This window comes from Aulonocara stuartgranti (assembly GCF_965226115.1).
Source record: "Aulonocara stuartgranti genome assembly, chromosome: 13".
Classification (NCBI taxonomy): domain Eukaryota; kingdom Metazoa; phylum Chordata; class Actinopteri; order Cichliformes; family Cichlidae; genus Aulonocara; species Aulonocara stuartgranti.
The window spans coordinates 31,598,673-31,621,859 of record NC_138949.1 but is presented as its reverse complement, the minus strand read 5'-3'; the positions used below and the strand labels follow the sequence as shown (position 1 = coordinate 31,621,859).

General features: G+C 43.8%; 1 protein-coding gene across 2 annotated transcripts in view; it reads right to left on the bottom strand.

Moving 5' to 3' along the window:
* Positions 1-140: 140 nt before the first annotated feature.
* Positions 141-23,187, bottom strand: part of itsn1 (intersectin 1 (SH3 domain protein)) — a 49,981-nt gene continuing 26,934 nt past the window's right edge. For both annotated transcript variants that reach the window (XM_082557487.1, XM_082557488.1), the window contains 28 exons: positions 21,313-21,449; positions 20,793-21,070; positions 19,842-20,008; positions 18,087-18,334; positions 17,800-17,974; positions 17,633-17,719; positions 17,395-17,552; positions 17,121-17,200; positions 16,866-17,038; positions 16,729-16,774; positions 16,341-16,462; positions 15,955-16,078; positions 15,268-15,462; positions 8,306-8,427; positions 7,186-7,292; positions 6,897-6,998; positions 6,718-6,799; positions 6,302-6,400; positions 6,124-6,207; positions 5,385-5,468; positions 4,975-5,106; positions 4,755-4,835; positions 4,522-4,643; positions 4,228-4,310; positions 4,061-4,144; positions 3,910-3,974; positions 3,583-3,691; positions 141-3,470 (listed from right to left, as the gene is read on the bottom strand). In XM_082557487.1, coding sequence (XP_082413613.1) covers positions 3,322-3,470; positions 3,583-3,691; positions 3,910-3,974; positions 4,061-4,144; positions 4,228-4,310; positions 4,522-4,643; positions 4,755-4,835; positions 4,975-5,106; positions 5,385-5,468; positions 6,124-6,207; positions 6,302-6,400; positions 6,718-6,799; positions 6,897-6,998; positions 7,186-7,292; positions 8,306-8,427; positions 15,268-15,462; positions 15,955-16,078; positions 16,341-16,462; positions 16,729-16,774; positions 16,866-17,038; positions 17,121-17,200; positions 17,395-17,552; positions 17,633-17,719; positions 17,800-17,974; positions 18,087-18,334; positions 19,842-20,008; positions 20,793-21,070; positions 21,313-21,449 — 3,495 coding nt within the window. In that variant the 3' untranslated portion in view covers positions 141-3,321. The remainder of the gene's footprint in view (positions 3,471-3,582; positions 3,692-3,909; positions 3,975-4,060; positions 4,145-4,227; positions 4,311-4,521; positions 4,644-4,754; positions 4,836-4,974; positions 5,107-5,384; positions 5,469-6,123; positions 6,208-6,301; positions 6,401-6,717; positions 6,800-6,896; positions 6,999-7,185; positions 7,293-8,305; positions 8,428-15,267; positions 15,463-15,954; positions 16,079-16,340; positions 16,463-16,728; positions 16,775-16,865; positions 17,039-17,120; positions 17,201-17,394; positions 17,553-17,632; positions 17,720-17,799; positions 17,975-18,086; positions 18,335-19,841; positions 20,009-20,792; positions 21,071-21,312; positions 21,450-23,187) is intronic.

The window sequence follows — 23,187 nt, the reverse complement described above, 5'->3', positions numbered from 1 at the left end:
TTCCTAGTAAAACATTGAACAAATTAATGGTGGCTCAAGAATTTTGCACAGTCCTGTACATACATCTTTTAGTTACAGTCTATGATTGGATCATACAAGTAGTTAAATCCATAATGAAAACAGCAGCACAGGCAGTGCAGTTCTTGGTCCAACTGAAGTTTATTCTGAACACCGAAAGACAACAACGTACATCATCTTCTACAGTGATAATTAACAGCAGGCTGCCTTTATCGCTCATATATTAACTCTCAGATAACAGCAGTATTATACACAACCTGGAAGGTAGACAGTAAGGTTCAAACTGGATTGGGTTAGTTTCAGTACAGTGAGGAGAGGAGGAGGCGAGAGGGGTACTGAGCAGGACAGTACAGAGGGGTGTAAGACAGCTTTATCATCATTCATCATCATCATCATCAGCTTCAGTCTGGGGAAACACAAACATTCGTTCACACCTTCCTCCATAGTCAAGCTGCTGAAGCTGGCCGAGCCTCGCCGACTTCTGATTGGACAGTGGCTGGTCACTAAGGTAACTGTTGTCTTCGTGGTAATTTAGAACATTACTGTAACTTGGCACTAAATTAAAACACCTAACTAGATTTACTAACCGGCCGAGTGGCTCGCTAACTAACTTATCTACAATCTTACTAAGCAACCTAGCTAGGCGATGTTTCCGGCCTTGTCGGCGAACGCAGCCGCCGTTTTGAATAATCAGCTCGAGGAAACTTTAGGAGGAAGATCAGAGAAGTATTCATTTCAAAGTGTGCTTGAAATTGAAACATTGGGACAGTTTTTGAAAGAAGATATAGTTTGGACAATAAATTCAGTCCACAAATTACAGCTTCACAGTTATTGCCATTACTTTAAATATAAAGTTCTTATGCTGAACAAAAATGGTAGCAGTCTGTGCAGATCACTCTTTTCTTTTTACATTCTCTCCATTTAAGAAGAAAATCCAACGACTGCATCTGAAAATCACTCCTGACTTTCTTTTATTTGCTGGGATCCACCTTTGGGCTCAAGTACAGTTTGCTTATCTTCATTAAAATGTCTTTAAAATGATAAGACTTTAATAAAAACACATCCTTTGAGTGCCTCTTTTTATTAGACTTCCTGCTCTGATTACCCAAAACAGCTGCTGGGTGAAATTCAGGAGATTCGTGTCCTGCTCTGCTCCAAAATCTGCTTTTCAAAGTGCTGGGAGTGCCGACGCACAGTACCGTTGTTTCTACTCTGAGCTTTTCATAGGGTTAAACTGTGAAAATGGTCAAAATGCTATTCCTATAAAATACATCTGTGCCCTACGGAGCCTGCTCGAGGGCCCCAGTCCAGCAGCGGGCCCTCGAAATCCCTCAGGGTTTACCCTCCCTGCATAGTGACGGCCACTGTGACAGCTCAACACAGCAGCAACATAACATCAGAGTTCAGATGTGTGACAGAAATCGTCTAAATCTGCGACCCCCCCACATATACATAAAAACAAAAAAACAAAAACACCCTGAACAGTTAAGACATTCTTCTTTACAGTACCTCAGTTTAAATCAGCTTTCACGCCTGTTCCCTGTCTTATTATCAGCATTATTACCACAGACGCATGTGAAGGGGACATCTTGTCTGTAATGTATTTACACCAGTCATATATCAGGGTCTCTATATCTTCAGCTTATTTTGCATCGTTAGGATTTCTCATTTAACCTGTACATATTTAGCACTTTCTGAGATAACGTGGCGAGCGTTCAGTGAGCGTCCAAACTGAGCGAAATTATAAAAAATGTCCCCTCACATGAGCCGAAGCCCAAAGAGTTGATCATAAGACTCTGAGAGACTCTGTGTAAAAATGCATGGAGACTGAACCGTGCTTTTAGTTAGCCTGTCCATCTTTACACTCGTACCGTCATTCGCATCGGCCGTCTGCCTCACACACACGCACACACTCTCACAGACACACAAACACACTCTCTCACATAAAGGTCTGGGTTTGGTTGGACAAAGAAGGAGGGCTGGGATTGTCGCTGGAGTGTTTGTGAGACTGTCTGGATGAAGCAGAGGGAGAGGAGACAGTAAAGACCTGACTGATCTTCTCCAAGACTCGACTAAATACTGACGTGGACCGGTCCTGAAGGAGGGAGGGGGCACAAGCAGACTGGACTGGACTGGACCAGGTCTCGGATTTTCACTTCTCAGTGGTACCAACATGACTGAGAACCATTTGCAGACTAGAAAACCCGTCGAGCTGCTTCTTTAAATGTCAGATCACAGGACAGACCTGCTGAAACGGTCCAATCTCTAACCACGGAAGCACCAGCACACCAGATTTAAGACGTGAACGTGTATGTGACATTTAAAAACTCCACACAAATTTAGATTTAGATGAATAAAATCTATAAATCTCATTTGGATGTTGAGCTCTTTATTTACCCTCTCCACTGAAATGAATAAGCCAGAAATGATAAGAATCTCATACCAACTTTTTATGATCCCAGTCCACTTCATCTCTATTTTTATATCAGTGTGTCACATATTTGGTGTGATTGCTGCAAAGCAAAAATCCCAGCATACTGTATATTATTATTAGTGGCTAAAAATGCATTAATATTTGTATTATTCACATATATTAATGCAATCTCAGTCAGATGAATGGGCGTAATGTTCATCTCGACTGAGGGAGGAAGTTCTTCTAAAAACCCTCTCTGCAATCTAACACCAAGCCCACTAGAGCTGATCCAGACTATAAGCAGAACATGGGATCATGTGTCTGCTCTATCTTTTGACTATGGAGGCCTCAGACTCACAGGAGCTCCGCCTGCTGCACAGAATCGAATGGAAATCTGATCAAGATGTTCTGACAGAAACAGAAACGCTGTGGAGAGTCTTCTTGCCGCACCCACGGTGTGTAAGCAGGTCGATAGGAGGCACAGACTGGAGGCGGTGATGTGTTTTCCAAGAGGCGTGCTCAGGATTGCCATGGTGACCCTAACTGCTGCTTATCTTTAATGTTTAGGAGCTGAAATGGAGTTACACACATTTTCAGCCACTTTGGCTTTTGTGTGTATGTGAAGGTCCTTTCTCCAGCTGGTAATTCATGAAGTTATTCCTTTTTGTTTTAAACTTGAAGATGTTTAGTAATGGCATCATTGTACCCTTAGCTAACTGATCCTTTCTCTCTGGATATAAAAAGCTCAGATGTACACGCGGAGAAATAAAGATTTGAGACCAGTCCAGTTGTCCAGTCCAGTCTAATCCATCTAAGCTGTCCAGTCCAAACCATCATCTCCTACAGGTCCTTTTTGGGCCAGTCCAGTCCGCCGTGGCCCCGTCCAGGTTTCACGGTTCTTCAAACAGCTGAAGGTCGAGCCTAACGACGATCTCTCCCGTAGGAACCTCGTGGAGCAGCAGCCTCTTTGTGATTGGTCCTTTAGAGCCCTGGTCCTTCTTTATTTCCGCTAACCGGATTTCTGTCCTGCCCAAGAAGTCTGGAGGCAAAGAGGATGATAAACAGACAGAAAACAAAACCACTCATACTTCCTGAAAAGGACAGGGAACGTGAAATGAAGGGATTTAAATCAGCGTGCGACTATCACTGACCATCAGGCGAGAACTGGTCTCGTTCAAACACAGTGATACAGAGGACGTCCTGTTCCAGGTCCTTAATAAAAAACTGACAGTTGGAATTCCACTTTGGATTCAAAGTGTCCTGAAAAAGAGAGAAAACAGCAAAACGATGGTGTGAAATATAAATTATAGCAGACATATTTGTGTCCCTGCAGCAGTGAACCAGCACTGCAGTGGTGTACTGTAGCTGTGACTGAGCTGTCAATCGTTATGAATTAATACATTTTATTATGAAAAAGTCAATGAATCTGAAATATGGAATAATAATGAACGCCTGCCTGTAGACCTGTAATGTTTTACCTGTAATGTTTTTGTGATATGGCACTGGGAGCCCATGGTCACCTCGCAGTACGGGTTGCTTTTTCCTGGAAGAACAGAACTTATGTATAACCAATAACTGAAATCAACGTTTTTCCTTTTCCAAATTTAGTTAAAAGGAGTTCACACGTACCGTGGGAGCGACAGGGTTTGAGCTCAATTCCCTCCACAATGTTGACCATCAGTCTCCCGATACCTGTAGCCCTCTGGGAACGTACTGAGGCACAGAGACATGGAGGAGTCAGAGGACATTTCTGATCATGGTCAATCTGAGGATGTTTATTTCAGTGGGACAGGTACCTAGATACGCTTTCTCCCGCTTCTTCTTCTCCGTCTCTATGAACAGCTCTGAAGCTGCCTTGATTTTCTGAACCCACGCCGTCCTGAATAAACACACACACACACACACATTTAGAGACTAGCAATGATACACACAGCTGAAGACACTGCTAACTTGTGAGGCAGTCATGTTATTACTCACAGACCTAAACTTAAAGCGAATCCACTAATCCTAGATTAAGAGTGACTTTCAGGTTTGAGAGTATGACTGCAGGCATTTCCTGTTCGCTCAGTCTGGACCGTGAAGCGTCTCACCTTTCGTTGATGCTCTCGGCTCGCAGCGTGTAAACTCGGTCTATGTGGGAGATGTGGAACAGAGGCTCGTCTCCCGACGGGTCTGTCGGCAGCTTCACCAACACCTCATTTAGGAAGATTGGCTGAGAGTGAACACAAACCTTAGTTAGGACATGTTTATCCAGCTCACACTACATAACCCAGGGCAGGTTTAACAGCGAGTCTCTCTGGAGAAAGAGATTGTGTAGTCTCACCGTCTTGTACATGCGGTACTGCAGGTGCGTCTTTGCAGAGAAGACTTTGTCCGAGCCTGACGAGCCCAGAGGTTTGGTCACCTGTGAGGGTCATTTTTTAAATTGAGTAGAAAGATGCTACGTCAGTACCAGCCCAGCCACATTCAGACATGTACAACATAAAAGATGGATTTAAGGCAAGAAACTAAACATGTAAACTGTACAGAGGTGCAGGACTCACCTGTGTGAGCAGCAGGAAGTCGTTGAACAGGAAGCCGTAGAGCTCTTTGCTGCTTTTGGCTTTGAACAGCTTCCCGCTGTGGAGGAACTTCCTGGGACCCAGACAGTTGGTGACTGAGTTAAACACCAGTTGCTGAGGGATACACAGGCAGATATTACTGCTATTATTTCCTAATTAACCCACTTTCAAGTAAAGATTCAACACTTAAACTGTGGGCCTTCTGACGGGCTTGGAAAGACGCAGGATGTTTATCATCCTTCAGAGGACTGAGCTATGATTTCAGAGTTAATAGAAAGCATTTTATGAATATAAAAGTTAAACAGGAGTTTATCAAACTGTCGTCTGCTGATCGAATACAAATAAATTTACGTTGCCTTGTTTTCAGAGGGCATCAGGAGGATAAGATGTACCTCTGACAGGCCCTCACACTGAACGTGAGCCTGAATCCACTCCAAGCGATCCGAGTTCTCCTTCTCCCTGACGCCCTCGTTCACCTGAAAAACCCACAAAAACACATCGAGTGAAGTCCCATCCAGCTCCAGGATCAGAGCCAAAGTTTACCTGAGCCGGAGGAAGACAATCTGAGTCTCTCACACCATACTTAATGCTAATTCAGGAATAAACAACATTTGAAACCAGGGTAAGACGTTATTTTTGACCTTGTTGGGAAAACCTGTGGACCTCTCTAGGATCAGTTTCTTTTTCCATCCAGTCTTTGACTTCAGCAAAGCTATAAAAAATGGTTTCAAACCCAGAGAGACGGGTTTAAGCCAAACATGAAACATTTTCATTTAATGCGTGCGTCTCCTGCACTTACGAAGTTATAAAGGCTGAAAAACCCCCCACACAATTTCAACCTGCCCCGTGCACTTTGAGAGCCTGAAACTCTGATAGTAGTTAAAGTAGGAATATAAGATTTTGCAGTGTGAGAGTTTCTGGTCGATGTTTCATCAAATGAACCTTTGGATCAATTATTCTAATCTGTGGGATTTCACCAGTGGATGTCAGGATGATACTCATGGATATGCATGCAGGCATCTGCTTTATGTTACCTACTGAACTATAACGCAGGTGTGAAGCTTTATTTCTAGACTAACACATTTGAGGCTTTCACTGCAGTGTGGACATCGTCCCGTGTTGGGTTCTCACCTGCGAGCACAGCTCCTCTGCTTTCTCCAGAGCTGCTTTCAGGTGGCTGTGATCTGGATGAGACTCTGGAGTATTTTCTAAAATCTAAAAACAAAAAACAGATCAACTAGAAAGCAAAACACTGAGAAAACAGACTGAATATGAGGGAGTGTGATGTGTGTGTGGATACTGTGCGTACGTTTTTGATAATGAGAGGGTAGCGCGTGACTCTCTGCATAGGTTTGAGCAGGAAGCTGGACAGAGGCATTCCCTTACACCGGGGATCCATGGCTAACCTCTGACACACAGAGAGTGAGGGAGTTGGAGAAAATCAGATCTTTATTCTGCAATTATTCATCCACACTTTCCCACATTTATAGTGTCCATTAAAATTACCCGCACAACAATCGGACGAAAAAAGAAAACAGGAAGACCAAAGGTATGTTTGAGTTGCCAGTTTTCTTAGTAAGGTTTCAAACTGAGGGAAGCGTCTGTGTGAACCATGACAGGACCGTGCATGAGTAAATAAAACCCCACTATAAAAAGCATCCAGGTGATTTTCCTTTGGGACGAGGGGCTAAAACCTTGCCCACAGTTCACTCTACAGCGCTGTACCTTGAGGAAGTCTTTGATCTCGGGGTTGTCGTCGGTTTTCTGTTGGATGAGCGTGGCTCCGTTCAGCTGACACGAACAAAACCTGAACACGAGAACACGTTAAGAGTCATACAAGACACGAAACTGAGGGGATGATCCCCCTGCAGGCCGACTCAGGACTGAGAGATGGCAGACGGCACCTGATGTACGGCTGCATGTGAGGAAGCTGGTTGGTCAGGATGTCACCAATCATCTTCACAGGCATCCGATCGCCCGACATCTTCTTCCTCACTCTCAGAGCCCTGCAGAGGAAAAGTTTCACCGTCACAGATACAAACACACTGCAGCGACTGTCTGACAGGAGGAAATAGAACAAGGTGAGCTTTGCAAGTCAAACGTGCACCAGATGCAAATGTCTCTGTGTCGAGTAAGTGCATGCGCAGTGTCTGTGTGTGTGTGTGTGTCTGTTTCACAGCTTGGTGTGTTTACTTCAGCAGTTTGATGTTGCACATGATGAGCTCCTTCCAGTTCACGAAGATCATGGCGACCTCCTTCTCTGTCAGCAGCTCGCACTCCAGCAGAGGTTTGTGGAAAATCTGCGCGCAGACACACACACACACACACACACACACACACACACACACACACACACACGATTGTGTGATTTTACCAAGGGAATCGATCATTTCCTGCTTGTACTCGTCCTCGAATATTCAGATCAAATAAAATATTAAAGACAAAAAATTTTCAGAGAGTGATGAAACTCACTGAACAGAGAAACTGTAATGTGCACAGAATAACTCAGATAAACTCTCAAACTTTTTATGATCTGTTTGATAAATGATCTTTCTCATTAAATGAGGAAAAAATTGTGCTAAAACTCAAAGGAGTTTTTTATAAACCCATGCCTTTAATTTGGGTTTATGTCTTCATCTTTGGCTCGGACGATCAGGACGATTCTTTTTTTATTTTTATTACTGGTCCTGTCTACTTCCTGTTAAAAGAGTTTGTATTTGGCTCATGGGCAAAAAACGAGTGATCGATGAAAGATAAAAAGCCAAAACAATAAAATAAAACGAGACTTTCTGGAGAGATCACAGCGAGTCGTTGTTACTGCTGGATGTTAAAGCTAAAAACCTTTTTAGTATTTTATCTCTCTTTAAACCCACAGTCTGAGTGTTCTGCGTTTGCCTTTCTGTCACTTTAACTTTGTTTTTAGAGGTGTTCAAATAAAGCTTTTGATTAAATTTGTAACAAGCCTAACGCTTCAATGTGTTCTCCTCCATTTAATTCAGGATTTATTGTTGTTAATTTACTTTTATTGACTTTTTTGTTGTTGTTTGTCAACAATTGCACATATGCCTGAAATAAAAGTCATTGTTATTACTGAGAAAAGCCAGAGAATTATATCCTGAGCACATGCTGTGTTACATAAAATCACTCCTTGTGCAGGCCTCCTAATGTTCCAGCTGTGTGCCACGTCTCTCTGATATGTGCATCCTTCCGCCCATGCTCCTCTCATGTCCAGATACACTTTACAAACTGAGACATGCTTGGAAATTGATACCCAGATAAAGTCAGGAGGATGGAGGAGACCCCGTGTGTTTACCTCCGTGACGAGCTGCAGGTCGTTGACGTAGTTCTCCTCGGTGACGATCAGCTCGTGGATGTACCCCTGCCTCTTCCTCTCCATGGGGCTCAGCATGTCCAGCAGATGCAGGTCAGCGCACCCTGAAAACGCAGCATCACACACGCACAGACACACACACACACACACCAGCAGTCAGTCAAACATCCTCAAATGTGGAAGGAGCAAACATAGAAAACCTGTCGAGCTGCAACAGCATACATACCTGAGATCAACTCAAAGGCATTTGCAGTAACAGACTTGAGGGAGTCAGTGTGTGTAACCATGGGCTGCTTTTTGAGACCATTTATATCAAATTATGGTAATTTGACAGCACTCATTTCTAATCTTAGAGTTTTGATATAGTTTTCACAACGTTAAACGACAGTGTTGTTGTTGGTTTTTTTTAAACTATGTAGTCCAAATTTGTGCTTTTGCCACTGTTGGCCACTAGAGGGCAAACAAAGTACACAAGAAGCCAGGAGACAGCCTTATAACTCTGATTAGCTGCAGAGTTGGTGGCACGAGAAGCTCAAACTGTTGGTTTTAAGACAGAGGATGAAGGGACAGCAGAGAGGATTTATTTTGAAAATCTCAAACTTTAAGGGTTAAAAGTTAAAAATTGATGGTGGGTGTAGCTCGGGAGGCAGAACAGTTCATCTGCTAATCAGATCGATCCCTAGCTGCTCCAGCCAGCATGCCAAAGTGTCCTTGGGGCAAGATACTGAACCCCAAGTTACTCTCCGATGGACCCATCAGAGTGTGAATATGTGTGAATGCTAGACAGAAAGCTTGTATGGATGGGTAAGCGAGGCACTTTTGAGTGCTTGAGTAGAAAAGCGCTCAATGAGTCCGTTACATTTATTGTTTCCAGGCACGCTGTTAACTTTAAATATGTTCAGCTTTAAAGGATCAGGTCTGATAATCTAAGCCAGGGGTGTCCAACTCCAGGGCTCAAGGGCCGGTGGCCTGCAGGTTTTAGATCTCACCCTGGGTCAGCCATGATGAGTTCATTACCAGGCCTCTGGAGAACTTAGTCATTTAAATCAGATGTATGAAGGACACATCTAAAACCTGCAGGACACCGGCCCTTGAGCCCTGGAGTTGGACACCCCTTAATCTAAGCTCTACTCGTGAATGTGTGTGATGTCATAAAGAGGGGATACACCATTGTGGTCATCTTGGGGACATGGCTGGAGTTTGAGCACAGAAGCCCCGCCAACCTGCTTTTCAAACCATATTTGCGAGGGGCAGCCAATCAGAAGAAATGAGTTAAAATTCAGCTTTTGTTGTTTTGGTTAATGCACGGTGAAAATTGTGGATTTGGAGGTTCTGGAGTGAGCAATAGCAGAAAATGGATGAATTATGGGCTCCACCAAAGCCCAGTGGAAGACAAATTAGCATTAGCATTATTCCAGAGTGTAAATCATGGGGTTGGAAACCTTTAAGATACAGGAACAACAAAGCCAAGGGAATGAAATGAAATATTTGTATTATTAAAAGACAGGTGTTACTCGCTGTGTGTGTGTTTGTGTGTGTGAGAAAGAATGAGTAACAAGGCCAGTCGCTGCAGTCTGTCTCAGAGCGTTTAATCATCAGGAGCAGTCAGATTCACCACCAAAATAAAATCCTGGCTATTTCTCTTCATCAGCTCTGTGCTAGCATTCTGTACATTTCATTCACCAGCATCACCTTCTTCTTCTCCTTTTTTAATACTTTATGAATCTGTTTGATCATTCGCGCTTTATTTTCACTCACTCATTAACACCGACACAGAGTGCAGTCTGGTTACATTTGGCTTGGCTGTTAATTCACTCATTCATTTATTCACTCATTCATCAGATTACTATTTATATTTATACGAAGCATCACCATTACCATTCATCAGATTATGTAAAGAGCATACACAGATTTATCTCTTTGAACACGCCGGACCAGATCAGAGCCAGGCTTCAGCGTCTTTGAGCTGCAGCGCAAACTAACCCGCAGCGCTGCAAAGTGATGAGGACAGAATGACAACGGACAGACGTGGAGCGCGGCTCTGGTCCGGACGGGTCTCTGATCTCATGTAAAACTCTGACTGAAAGAAGTCTCGACCATCGGTTACCAAACTTCCCCTCGGACCCCGAAAACAAGCAGCTGTTATTAAAAAAACAGAAAAGAAAAAAAAAAAAAAGCTCCCAAAAGAAACCAGATTTGTTAAAACATCAACGGTCTGGACTCATGAACCAATCAGAGAGCTTTAGCTCCAACACTGACACACTGAGGAGCCAATGGGATCCAAGCAGGGTAATTATAACAATAACAATAATTATAATGACTGTATTGCTCATTGTATAAAAAGTTGCGTAGTTTAACAATCATTTCTTTCATTATTTCTTTCTGAGGGTAAACATTAAAATCCCAATACTGTCATCAACAAACTGAAATAAAAATCTAATATGGCAACCCCTATTCTCTTAATACTAGTCTGTTGCTATGCCAACAAACAGAGGGGAAGGCGGGGCGAGGCCGGAGGTCTCTGCGTTCGTTTCTGTAATGTCCTCTGACGATGCTAACTTGGTAAAATGACATGAGGAGAACGATGCTTTCAGGAGGTAATTATTGAGATAACGACGTTTTAGCGGAACAACCGTGGCTCGTGTGTGATGCCCAGGAAAAAACACGGCGGGCTGTGGGAAATAAAGCCACAGGAAGGCAGCTTCGTCTGCTCCTGTGCATCGGAGCAGACGATTTGCTTTTTAATGCTCGGTGAAAATGTCGCAAGTCTGCGGAGCCCCTGAAGCCACTGAAGAGACAAAATCTTGTCCGCACAAGTTTTCACGTGTGTGATTTCAATGTGATCAAACCAAAACCTGATTATCAGAGTTGTGTGAGTGAAGCTGCACACTCGACACACGCAAGTGAATTTATAGCAAACAATCCACACGCGATAAATAACTCATAAGGAAAAGATTTCAATGAATTCATCACGCAACATTTGAATAATGCGTTCATACAGTAAGGATAAAATGTGTGCACAAAAATTGCACCACAATTAAATGAGTTGTGTGGAGAAAGTTTAAATTGCGCGCACAAGATTCTCCCATACAGATGACATTTATTGTTGTTGGTATATTTCAATAAAAACAGTTTGCTGAGGTTACTCCTTGTAGGCTTTCAAACAGTTAAGAGCTGAAGTGCAAAGTAACTCATTGTGAAAGATAAATATTGTGTTCACAAAAGATTCAAATATCCCACAAGCACGAGGTAAAGTATTTAAATGCTGTGAGACTCCAGGAGCTCCGTACACTTCACTTTCCCTTCCTTAACTCTGATTTATTTTTGTAATGATGGTGCAGTCGGGAAAACGGGAAGCAAAACTTTAAAATCAGCTGTTTTTCACATAAAGTATGGTTGACATTAAGCTAACAGACTTTGGTGCAATGCAGTGGGACAAATATGCTTCTATAAATTTAAAATAATGCTAATTTGTGACATTAAACGTCAGCTAAACGACTGTTGGAGGAATATTTGTAGTTTTCTGACTGAGAAAATGAGATGATATCTGTAAATATGAGGCCACTCGAAACGATCACACCAGATTTTGGAGGTTTAATCTGGAGTTTCACTCACGAGGTTACGAGATTATTTTAACGCGGAGGCTGAATTTCAAACTGCTCTTTTAACTGGAATGACTGAAAGATACAAGCCTTTTTTTTTTTAGCTAAAAGCCCCGCCCCTCTGTGTGTCATATCAGTTTTCCTCATTTTCCTCATATATATGACATCCCATCATCATCGTAGCAACAGACAAAACAGTAAACATGTAAACAAAAACAACGGAACAAACATTTAAAGTTAATACATATTCATATGTTAAACTACAACGGATAAAAACGTGTGTGTGTGTGTGTGTCTGTCTGTTAGCTAAGCAGCACGGCTTTTTTTTTTTTTTTTAAATTCCAGCTGCTCGCTTCCTTTTATGCCTCCTTCCCTACACAAAGTGAAAGGAGGGCAAACTAGCAAAAGGAAGCAGCAGCGAGGATTGAAACTTGGCCTGTAACTGCTGCTGGGACGCATCTCAATACTGCCTCACTTCCTCTCCTCTCCCGTCTCCTTTAGAGCAGGGGAAGGGAAGGAAGGAGACGAGGAAACAGGAAGCTGGAAGGCGTCTTTGGCGTTGAGGAGAGAAGAGTTAAAGACTCTGACATTGAGACTTGTCCTCCAGCAGATAGTGGGTCTTTCTGTGAAGCTGTGGGAGGGGGAGGGGTTAGTGAGGGAGGTGGAGACAGCGTTTCTGACTGACAGGCTTTGGAACCAATGGGAGCGAGGTTAAAAAATAATTTAGAAAGAGGAATGAGGAGGGAGGATGAGCTGAGCGACTGATTCTAATGAGAGTCTCCCATAAAGCCACAAAACGACCCACTATCCACTTTACCACGCTAGCACGGTGTGTGTGTGTGTGTGTGTGTGTTTACAGTCACTGTGATCCAGTCAAAAACATGTTCATCAGTCCAGTCTTGGATAAAAGGAGATCAATAGTCTCCTCCTTTCTCCCTTCCCTCCTTATCTAAGCATCTCGGAACGGATAAAACAGGAAGAGAAGAAGAAGAAGAAGAAGAAGAAGAAGAAGAAGAGGAAGAAGAGTTTAAGAGGAGGAGAGGAGTCCTGACTACTGATCTCCCTCCTGCTGAACAGTGCTGTGTGCAGCCAGAGCCTCAGATAAACAGAGTTTGGCCAAGTCCAGTCAGAGATTTCGCCAGCAGAGGGCGCTTTAACGTTACAGTCTGTTTGTCTGTCTGTCTGTCTGTCTCTCTCTCTCTGGCTTCTACTGGTGGAGAGTCGCCATTTCCGGGTCATGTGACCTCTTGCTGCTGTCCCATTGGTTGAGTGGCCTAGTGGGCGTGGCCTAGTGGGTCTCTTTGAGGGCTTTGAGGAGAGGGGGGTTCTGGGTAATGATATGATCCTAGAGAGAGGACGACAACAACAAACATCAACAAAAACAACTAAACAAAACAACAACAAGAACAACAGCAACAACAACCAGTCAGGCCGCTAGGTGGGTGGAGCGTGCAGCAAGGCGGAGAGTGTGGAGGCGTGGTCTAACCCAGCATAGAAACAGAGGAGCTACAGCGGGCAGCGAGGCGAGTCGGCAGGAGATCGTTTGGTTTGTGTAACGTTTTAAAGACCAGCCATAATCCCCACTACTGCAATCATTTAGAAATACTGTCATCACTGTATTTATTATTATTGTTATTATTTATTTTCAAATAGAAGAAAGAACCAGAAAATTCACAGATTTCTATTAAAAACTGGACACAGACTCTTAGTTTGTGTTATATGTGGACCTGTCACACTTACATGTGCAGTAAACAGTAACCAGCAGCTTAACAGATGAACCTTTTCTCTCTATAAAATTCACATTTACAGAGATCAGAGTTTAAAAAATTAAATTATTTTATTTTCGCTCTTCAACACCGACCACAGGAATCGGTGACGGTTTTTGCTGTTTTCATTTGAATCCACAATAAATTTAATTTTGGATTTCTAAACATGAAATTCTGAATTTTGAGTACTGAGGTTGTGTTACGGTTCGAAGCTGTAACTGATCCAAATACTCACTCAGGAAAACACGATTTTATAAACTTGTTATTATTAACTTCTAGTTCATATGTAGATGTATGCAGCTCATCCAAAAAGTCCAGTCGTTGTGTTGCCCCATGTGGCTTCACTGTAGGTGGCAGAGCAGCATCTCACCCTCTGTAATATATAAGTTGTGGCTCAAACAAGCACAAAAAACCTGATTTAGCCGACCTTCATTAGTGAAGGCTCTTTAAGTTTTTGACTTAGACCAGTTTGATTTTTTTCTCTAGCTTAAATATCTCACCCTGCCCACACACAGATGTGTTTTTCCCCTAAAAGAAACACCCGGGGTGGGTGGCTGGGAACAAGATTTACATTAAACTCAGATTTTAAAAATCAATCCAACAGTAAGAAATATTCTCCTGCTCTTGTTGTCATTTGATATGTGCAACACACATGTGCACAGGTATATGATACATGTGTTGGTTGTTTGTAGACGATGAAAGTGAAACGACTGTGAAACAGACTGTTATGAATCTCACAATAATAAAAACTTAATGGATCAACAAGGAAAACAGATAAAAATCACTTTAATTGTTGACGTATCGCAGTTCGCTTTGACCATCATCGATCCCTGGCACCATTATGCATACTGGGAAAGAGCGGGGCTAAAATTTGATGAGTATTTGATGGTTTTTATATTGTTTTGTTTTGTTTTTTTACCATTACCAAAGTGACTTTTCGTTACTTTACATCAGCTCTGCTCTACTCAAGTTCAACAGGTTCAGTCTGCTCAGTTGGCTCGATCCAAGGATCAATATTAAGGAGAAATGCTGCCTTGGTTTTTGTTTCGTTTTTTATCTATGTGGCTTGACCTAAACTTCGGTCCACCACTAGTCCACGAGCCTCACTTTGAGAACCCTGCCTGTACACAGACACAGTCTGTTTACCGCCAACATCTCTCTGCTCCGCTCTAGAAACTCTACGTCTATGGTGGATCATGCTGAAGGGACACATGCAGGGAAGAGGGGACACTTGCACACTAATACATGCAAATACACACACACACGCACGCACGCATGCACATACGAACACACACACACACCACCCAGAGGTGGTGTATGACTGGGAGGTTATCAAAGAGGCCCAAAGGAGTGTCAAGGTGAAAGGTGAGAGGTCAAATCAGCCCGGGGAGGTCAATCACAGACTGAGAGAGGGACAGCATCTCCACACCTGGCTCTGGGCTGTGTGTGTGTGTAGAGAGTGTGTGTGTGGGAGAGTTCGTTTTAGTGTGTTACACTACTTTGTATTCACATTGGGAGTCGGTTAGTACGTCTGTATATGTTCCACGCAGGAAGTGTGTGTGTTTGTGGTACTCACACTGCGTGCTTGGGTCAGTATCTGTGGTGAGTTTGACGTAGTTGCTAGGAAACAGACCCTCCCTCCCATTGAGCTCTCCTTTCCACCAATCACAGTCGTCTTTGTTGAGCACTGTGATCACCTGACCCTTCTGGAAGGCCAGCTCGTCGTCGTTCTGCGCCACGTAGTCGTACATGCCGATCACCTGACACAGAGCTTCAGGACCAGAGACGGGGAACAGGGAGAGATTATTAGTGTCCGAGTCTCTCTGGATTCTTCACGTTCTGACAATCAATAATTATTAACGGCATCAAATCTGCTGAACTGTGTCTCTTTAAGTCCATTTGGTTGCACACAAAAGCTGCAAGATTGGCTGCATCCAAAATACAAACTACCCGACAATACCAATTATTTTACTCTACATGGGGTCAAAAACAAAAATTCTGGTATATTAGACTTCAAACTAGGCACAAATACCATGAACGCTGCAGGAAACTGAGGTCTGGGGTCCCATAGACTTGTATACAAGTTGAATCCCTTTTACAGCCACAGGAGCTGCCCCCTGCTGGCCAGTAGAGAGAATGCAAAGCCTTTTTAAAAAAGGTGCACCTCTTCTTCTTCAGCACGTTTCACAATGGACTGAAGGGCCTCTGTAGGTGTTGTGGTAAAGTGTGTGGATTTTTCTGTGTTCTTTGTGTGTGGATGTACCTGTGCTGGCAGGGGCCAGTTTAGGAGGTGTGGGCTCTGTGGGCGTCGTCTTGCTGGTGCTGGGACTCAGCAACTTCACATAATTGGCTGGAAACCAACCAATCTGGCGCTTTTTCCCTCGAGCCTGGACCAATAAAATCAAAGGATGCCATCAGTCACAAACCAATATGTAAAACACATTATGTACATAATGACAAAATACAGCAGGTAATTCCTTTAGCTTTGTTCTGTAAATAAAATGATACAGATTAAAAAAAAATCCTCAGTTATCTGGTGAATATTTGTGTCTCATTTAATCCATGTCAGCGTTTCCCATCATACCTATCCTTCTCTACCTCATTACACTGTTTCAGGCAGAGATTAAGTGACGGTTGTGTCTTGTGTACCTGGAGCTCGCCCTCCCACCAGCCCCCTGGGTTCTTCTTCCTGATGAGGATGAGCTGTCCTGGGGCTAAAGTCAGCTGCTCTGCTCCTGTAGCATTGTAGGGGGCGATCACCTGAGCGATCTCTGAACAGGAACAGGAAGAAGATGATGAGGGTTTTTATTTTTTTTCTTCTTTTAGTCTCTGACACCTGGTCTATGTGAGTTTTATTTTGAAGGTTTAAATCAGACAAGTTCTCTTTCACATGGCTTTAACTTCAACTGGCACAACAAGGACAACGAAGAGTGAATTAAGATATTTACTGGTCAGTTTGACACTTTTATTAAGGAAACTCAGTTTGGTATTCTGAGGAAAACAGGAAAAGTGCATTTTGGTAACATTACAGGCCTACCTGGTTTCTTCCCAAGGCTTCCCGTCTTCCCTGCTGTTCCCAGTGACTGTGGGCAAAGATTCAGAGTCACAGTGATTAGAAATATTTACCTGAAGATCTTCTATTCTTCCCCGAATTTGTTCAAAATGAGCTCTCACCTCTGATGTGGAGTCCCGTGGTTTGACGTAGTTGGATGGAAAGACTCCAGTCTTTCCTCCGACCATCCCCGTCCACCAATCGCCTTCTTTCCTCGTCACCACGACGATGTCCCCTTGCTGGAAACTCAGGTCCCCCTGTTCATTGCTCTCGTAGGTGTACATGGCCACGTATTCTGTATGAAAGCATGAAGACAGAGTGAGTGACGAGAAGCTCGCTGACGTTTCAGCAAACTCGCCCACATTTGCGTTCGTTACCTTCACCCGACTCTGAAGGCTTTGTTGGGGAGGGGGAGGGGCGTTTTCCATTGGGCGGGCTTTCCGATGCTCCTGTTTCACTGGGAGAGACAAAGAGATAAGAAAAAAAATCATTAAATACATGAAATAATTCTTCTTTTTTTATGTGAGCAAAGTCAGCAGGTCCCCTTGTACTTTGGGTGTCTTGCCCACTTTAAGCGCCCAGTGTCACAACATAACAGCTTGTTTAAACTGTGCTTTGTGTCAGGAAAAGCCTGGAAGCTTTTTGACGTACTTAGTGTTTTTGCTGCGTGCTGCTGTTGCTGGAACACCAGGGGGAGCCGTCATGGTGGCGGAGATGAGCTTCACGTAACTTTTGGGGAACCAGCCTCTTTGTCCGGTCTGCAGTTCACCCAACCACCACATGTCCTGCTGCTCCAACACTGTTATTATCTGCATCAAATAAAAAGTTCAGTTATTACAATTAAAACGCAACAAAAAGAGAAAGAAATTAGTAATCAGGAGATCTCTACCTCGTTTTTGTTGAAGTTTAGGTGGTTCTCCTTCTTGGCTCTCCAGGGATACAAGGCCTGAGCCTGAAGACCCTCGACCTTCTCTCCCTGAGAGACACAGACAATCACAGCCGTTACTCTCAGCAGAAAGAGATGCAAAACCAGAGAAATATTGTTTCTGTCGTTACCTGTCCCAGTACGGGAGAAGGAGAGGAACCCGTCGTCATGGTGGCGGGAGTGAAGGCAGAGCGTTGTCGCAGCTGTGCCGAGGGAACGCTCAGAGATGGATTCTGACTGGCCGAAGAGGTGGGCCACGCGTCCCAGCCCTCGCTGTCTGATTGGCTGGTTGTGTTTGAGGGCCAGCTGGAAATATTGCAAGCATGCATATTAATATGATGTGACTGACGTGTCTGTGGGTCAGTAACGGAAAAACAAATCGTCAAATGTCAGCGAATCGGACTTTAATGGCACTTACGTTGTGCTGAAGTCCGCCCAGTTGCTGTTAGAAGAGGACGTGGTGGAGGAGGCGGTGTGTCCTGGGGCGGGAGGGGGCGTAGTCATCGGCTGCTGGGTTGAGGAGGTTGTGGCTGAGACTGTGGAGCGCAGCGTGATTGGCGCTTCACTGTCAGGTATACGCTCTGCATAATTGGCAGGAAACCAACCGGTCCGCCCTCTGAGCTCACCCCCCAGCCAACCGGGCTCACCTGTTTGCGACTCATCGACCTATCAGAGCACAGGGACAGGATTAGGATAGCTCTCATGACACGCAAGGGATAGAGATGCACGTGTCATGTTCATGGTGGGAGTGGCGCAAACAATAACAACGGTGGAAACGGCAGCAGCTGATCAGATCCTGATTAGTGGACAAATGATGCAAAAAACAACACGAGGCGCAAAAAGTCCCACGACTCTGCCCGAAAACAACACCCGATTTAAATTTGGCTCCTAAGCATCCTTGTGCAGCTCTGACATTAGGATATCCTCAAACAGAGCAGTGCACCATGGGCAGGCATGTATTTTAACATACAGACAGACAGAACAGGTTTACTGCTACGGTGGCCTTGAGGTGGATTTTTAACAGGTAAACCATAGCTGAAAACCACAATTAACTACATCTGTAAATTTTAGGATATTTGCCATAAATATAAGAAAAAAACCCACAGAGCCATTAACAAAGTATTCCTGTATTAAATACAGATGAAAAATTGAATCCATGCAGGTTTTAGCAGCTAAACTAAATCTTTTTTTGACTTCTTGGCCACACCAGCACAGTCTTTGCTCACTCACAGTCCTACGTCTCAGATTCGGCTCCCTCTACCAGAATGTATTAAATTTGCTGCTGTACTGAAACACGTGAGGATGCAGTTGGTAGAAACAAGCTCCTAGTGACCAATCTAAAGGTAGGAGGAGTGCTAGAAGCTTTACAGAGATGCACAAGGAGACAATGTCAAATTGGGCAAAAATAAAACAAGTATGAGTTTTTTTTAATGCACTTTATAAATTTGAAACCTCCATTTTAAACAGTAACCCCCCTGTTCCTCATGGTCCCAACCCCAATCTGTCAGAAACGACACTGCAATACGTAACATCTCACTGAAATGTGGCTACAAGCTAAAAAGTATATTTCCTCTGTTTTCCCTCCTTAAAATGGTGACAGGGAAGTGGGACGGAATAATGTGATATGTTTACATGAAAAATGGAAAACTGCAAGCTGGGATATTTTATTTGTTTAGTTTATTTATGTGGGAATTAAAATAGCCTCTGTGCTGTAGTCACCAGTCTTTGGCTGATAGTTAAGCACACTCACAGGTTTCCACACTAACTAAAAATAGCACGACATTACAGATCTGACTGCAATAACTTAAACAAACAAAAACTAAACAAACAAAAACCACAAACATTCATCCACTGAAAATGAATGAACATGGAGGCGACATGAGATGAAAGCGTTTCTGGCTTGTGATTGGTGGAGGCACATCACTGGGCGGGTGGGGGGGGCAAGAACTTACCCATTCCCCCTTCACCTTCAGTTTGCACAGCAGAGGAGAGAGGAAAACGTTAATACACACACCGCACAGCCACACACACACCCTTCAGAAAGAATAAACACAAACAAATACAACACAGGCAATAAGACACGTGTGTGGAAGTCCTTTACGTGACCATCACTGACTGTAGTGAGCTTAGCTGAATTCATCTGAGAGAGCAGCTTTTTCTGCAAACTACATACCATAATAACATCTCCGGGAGTGATACTGATCTCATCATGGCTACGAGCGTCGAACGGATACAGAGCCCTGTAGTACACCACCTTCACCGGCTGCTGCTGCTGGTCGAAGGCGCTGGCTGAAGCCTTCTGGTCAAATAAACTGGGACCTGGAGCTTTTTCCACTGTGACTAAGCAGAAAAATAAAACTATTAGTAAGAGAGAATAGATCACTGCTAAGCAAATGAAAAGGCTTTATAGTGAAGCACTTCCTGCTAGACAGGAATTAGGTCTTTAGCACTAAATTCAGAGTTCAGTGTGTTTATGTGCACTCGTTTCTCTCCTGAAATATAAAAGAAGCTTTTCTGCTTTTTTAAAAACACCTACCAGAGCACACAGGTTTTTTGAATGATTAAGTCAATGGGTTTTTGATGTCACAGTCTCAAAGGGCTAAAAAGAAATTCGTCATCACGGAGCCGAGTTGTCAGAAGTGGCAAAAGCCGCAGTTCCTGTAGCTGCCACTTGAGGCTGACTCCAAAATTGAGTCTCTTCTCATACAGTGTAAATTTAAAATACCCCAAATCAGCTGTGAAGATGTCGTGTTTATAGACCAGTGAAAACCCAGCTTGCGTGTCTATGGATAGTTTCCACTTACATAACAACCGCGTGTGACATACAGGTGGATACCGACACCTGCTGGGTGTCATCTCAGTTAACTCAAGCAGAGGAACTGAACCTCCACACTGTGAGTTTGGTGTTTGTGTCATTTTGGAACATTTTTAACTGAATTATGTGACAGTTATGGGACATGCTGAGGTCTGAGCTCCAGTTTGAAGTCAGTGAAATAGTGACATTTTATTTGCATGTTACGCATTATTTAGCAGACATCTGTCATCCTTCTACATGAATACAAAAAAGGATTTCACATAAGCAACACGCCGGTGGCCAAAACACTAAATGCACGTGTTAACACACCTGCTGACGCCCAGGGATCGGCCGGCTGGCTGAAAAGCTTGTTTAGTTTGTCCTGCATTTCCTTCTTGCCTCTTCCCTCGTCCTCCTTCTCTTCTGTCGATCCTGCTCCCTTCCTGACCTCTTGCTCCTCCTCCATCCCTCTCCTTTTCCTCTCCTCCTCTTCCTGCGTCACTCTGTTTAGCCATGCGTGGGATGCAGGAACGGAGGCGGGGCTTGGAGCTTGTGGAGCAGAGCCTCCTGCTTCCTCCTTCCAGGCGGCACCTTCCTCTGACGACAACCTGTGAAATAAGATCATTAAAACAAGTTTTAAAACTCTGATTTTGGGGCAAGTTCAGCGAAACTTTCCAGCAGTTTTTCAACTGGATTTGAGAAGCAATTCCACAAATACAATTTTAACCACTCAAATTAAAGTTAATTTGTATAATGCTTCAAAACAACCACAAAAAAAATGGCCCAGATGGCTGCTGAGTGACTGACTTTTGCATTTTCTGGTACTGCATCATCTCCACTTGACTCTTACCTGCCCTCCTGCAGCTCAGCGGACTTCCTCTCGCTCGGGGTGTGTATGTGAGACTGTGTGTGTGTCTGTGTGTGTGTGTCTCCCTCCAGTTCCTTCTGTTTCTGTCTCTGCTGCCGGGTGTGGATCTCCCTCAGCTCCTGCAAAGCATCACGGGATACAGGAAGGAACAAGCGATGAGGAGGAAGTGGGGTCACAGGGCTGGTTGCTAAGGGCGTCCAACGACAACAAACAAGAACACCAACACCGGCAGTAGCAGCACGTTTGTATTAGTCAGGTGAGCGTGGCAAGCTCCGCCCCTTTACTTTGGTAGTCTTGTTAGTTTATTCTAAAACGGACGAGGCAGGACGCTAAACTGAAGCCTTCTGTTTGGGAAGTCTCATTTCTTTTAACCAGTCACTGCACTCGAACTAGAACATCACATGTCACAGAGAACCTGAAGACACTGACGTCGGGGCTTACAGCTTTCTGAGCTGATGTGCAATGGAAGGCACAGATCATCCAACTCTTCATGAAAGGCTTTTTGTGGAGCGATGGCGGCTGCTGCTTTTGATCGTGACCATAAACAGATTTGATCCAAAGTTTAGGATGTCATGCATTACCTTTATATCTACACCTGGCAGCGTCTCTCCTCGAGACTCAGTGTAAGTCACTCAGAACAGCCAAGTGACAGAAAGGTTAACAAGGCAATGGTTACCATGAGGGTTCTTTCTCGTGGAGTTTCCCTTTATTCAGTTCAAGCTAGTTTTGAACTTCCTCTGTGAATTTATCAGGATGTTCTGATGCTGCAGACTTAACACAAATAAGTGAAGGTGTGAAATAGGCTCAATATATTTCATCGCAACTAAAAATGCACTCACTTTACACCACTGTGTAACAGTTATTACACAACAAGAAAGTGAGGCAAGGAACATTTGTCCTTATAGAATCCTGTTTTATTGTTACTGCTCAGGTGACATTATTTTATCTCCACTGCTTCTCTGATTTTCCTGGAACAAGCCTTTGAATGCACATACTGTTCATCACCTATGAGTGTGATGCTGATGTTGTGAAGGGAGCGCAGAGTGTGAAAGAGAAGCTGTCGATTTAATGATCACAGCTGAAAAGATAAGACTGCCGATACAAGTGGTAGAAATTACTTCTTAAGTTCAGGTGTTTCAGGCACGTCCCCACCTCTCTTCTTAAAGGACCACGAGGTATCCAAGAATAGCGTCTCTGCTCTGCCCCAGAATCAGATAGGCCGTAAAAAGGAAATGGTGGTGATGTGGGGGACCAGCTGCCTGCACTCAAGTCCCTGCAACTTGTGTTTCTGTCCGAGTATGATTAAAAAACAAACTTTTCTATATGTTATCAGTACGTGGGAAGGGATGTGACTTGGAAACAGACCCGGCCCGTAATAGAGGGCTCTGGTCATGGTGGTGGGGCGGAGCTTGCACGGCGCACAGTATGTTCGTGGGATGGGTTAGAGGTCAAAAAAAAAAATGTATGGGAGGGAGGGGGATTGAAGGGAAGTGAAGGGATGCAACTGTGGAAGGGGCAGTTCTGTGTAGTCATGACAACCAGCTGTGCCATTAGAACACACTCTGTTACTATAACAACAACACAAGGCAGCTGTCGTGTTTCAGCCAAACAACCGATGTGAGGAAACCTCCAGAAACGAGCAATCGAGAGACACAACGAGCCGAACTACAAATGTGAAGACAGAAACCTCCACATCACCTCAAACAGGAAGTGGAGGATACACGAAACAACAGAGACCACACGCACACACACATACACACACAAAAACACAAACGTTTGTCCAGATCAGGTCTAGTTTATTGCCACATTAGGCTGGTTAACTTCTAGTACCTTCTACGTGTCTGGCTGAAACATAAT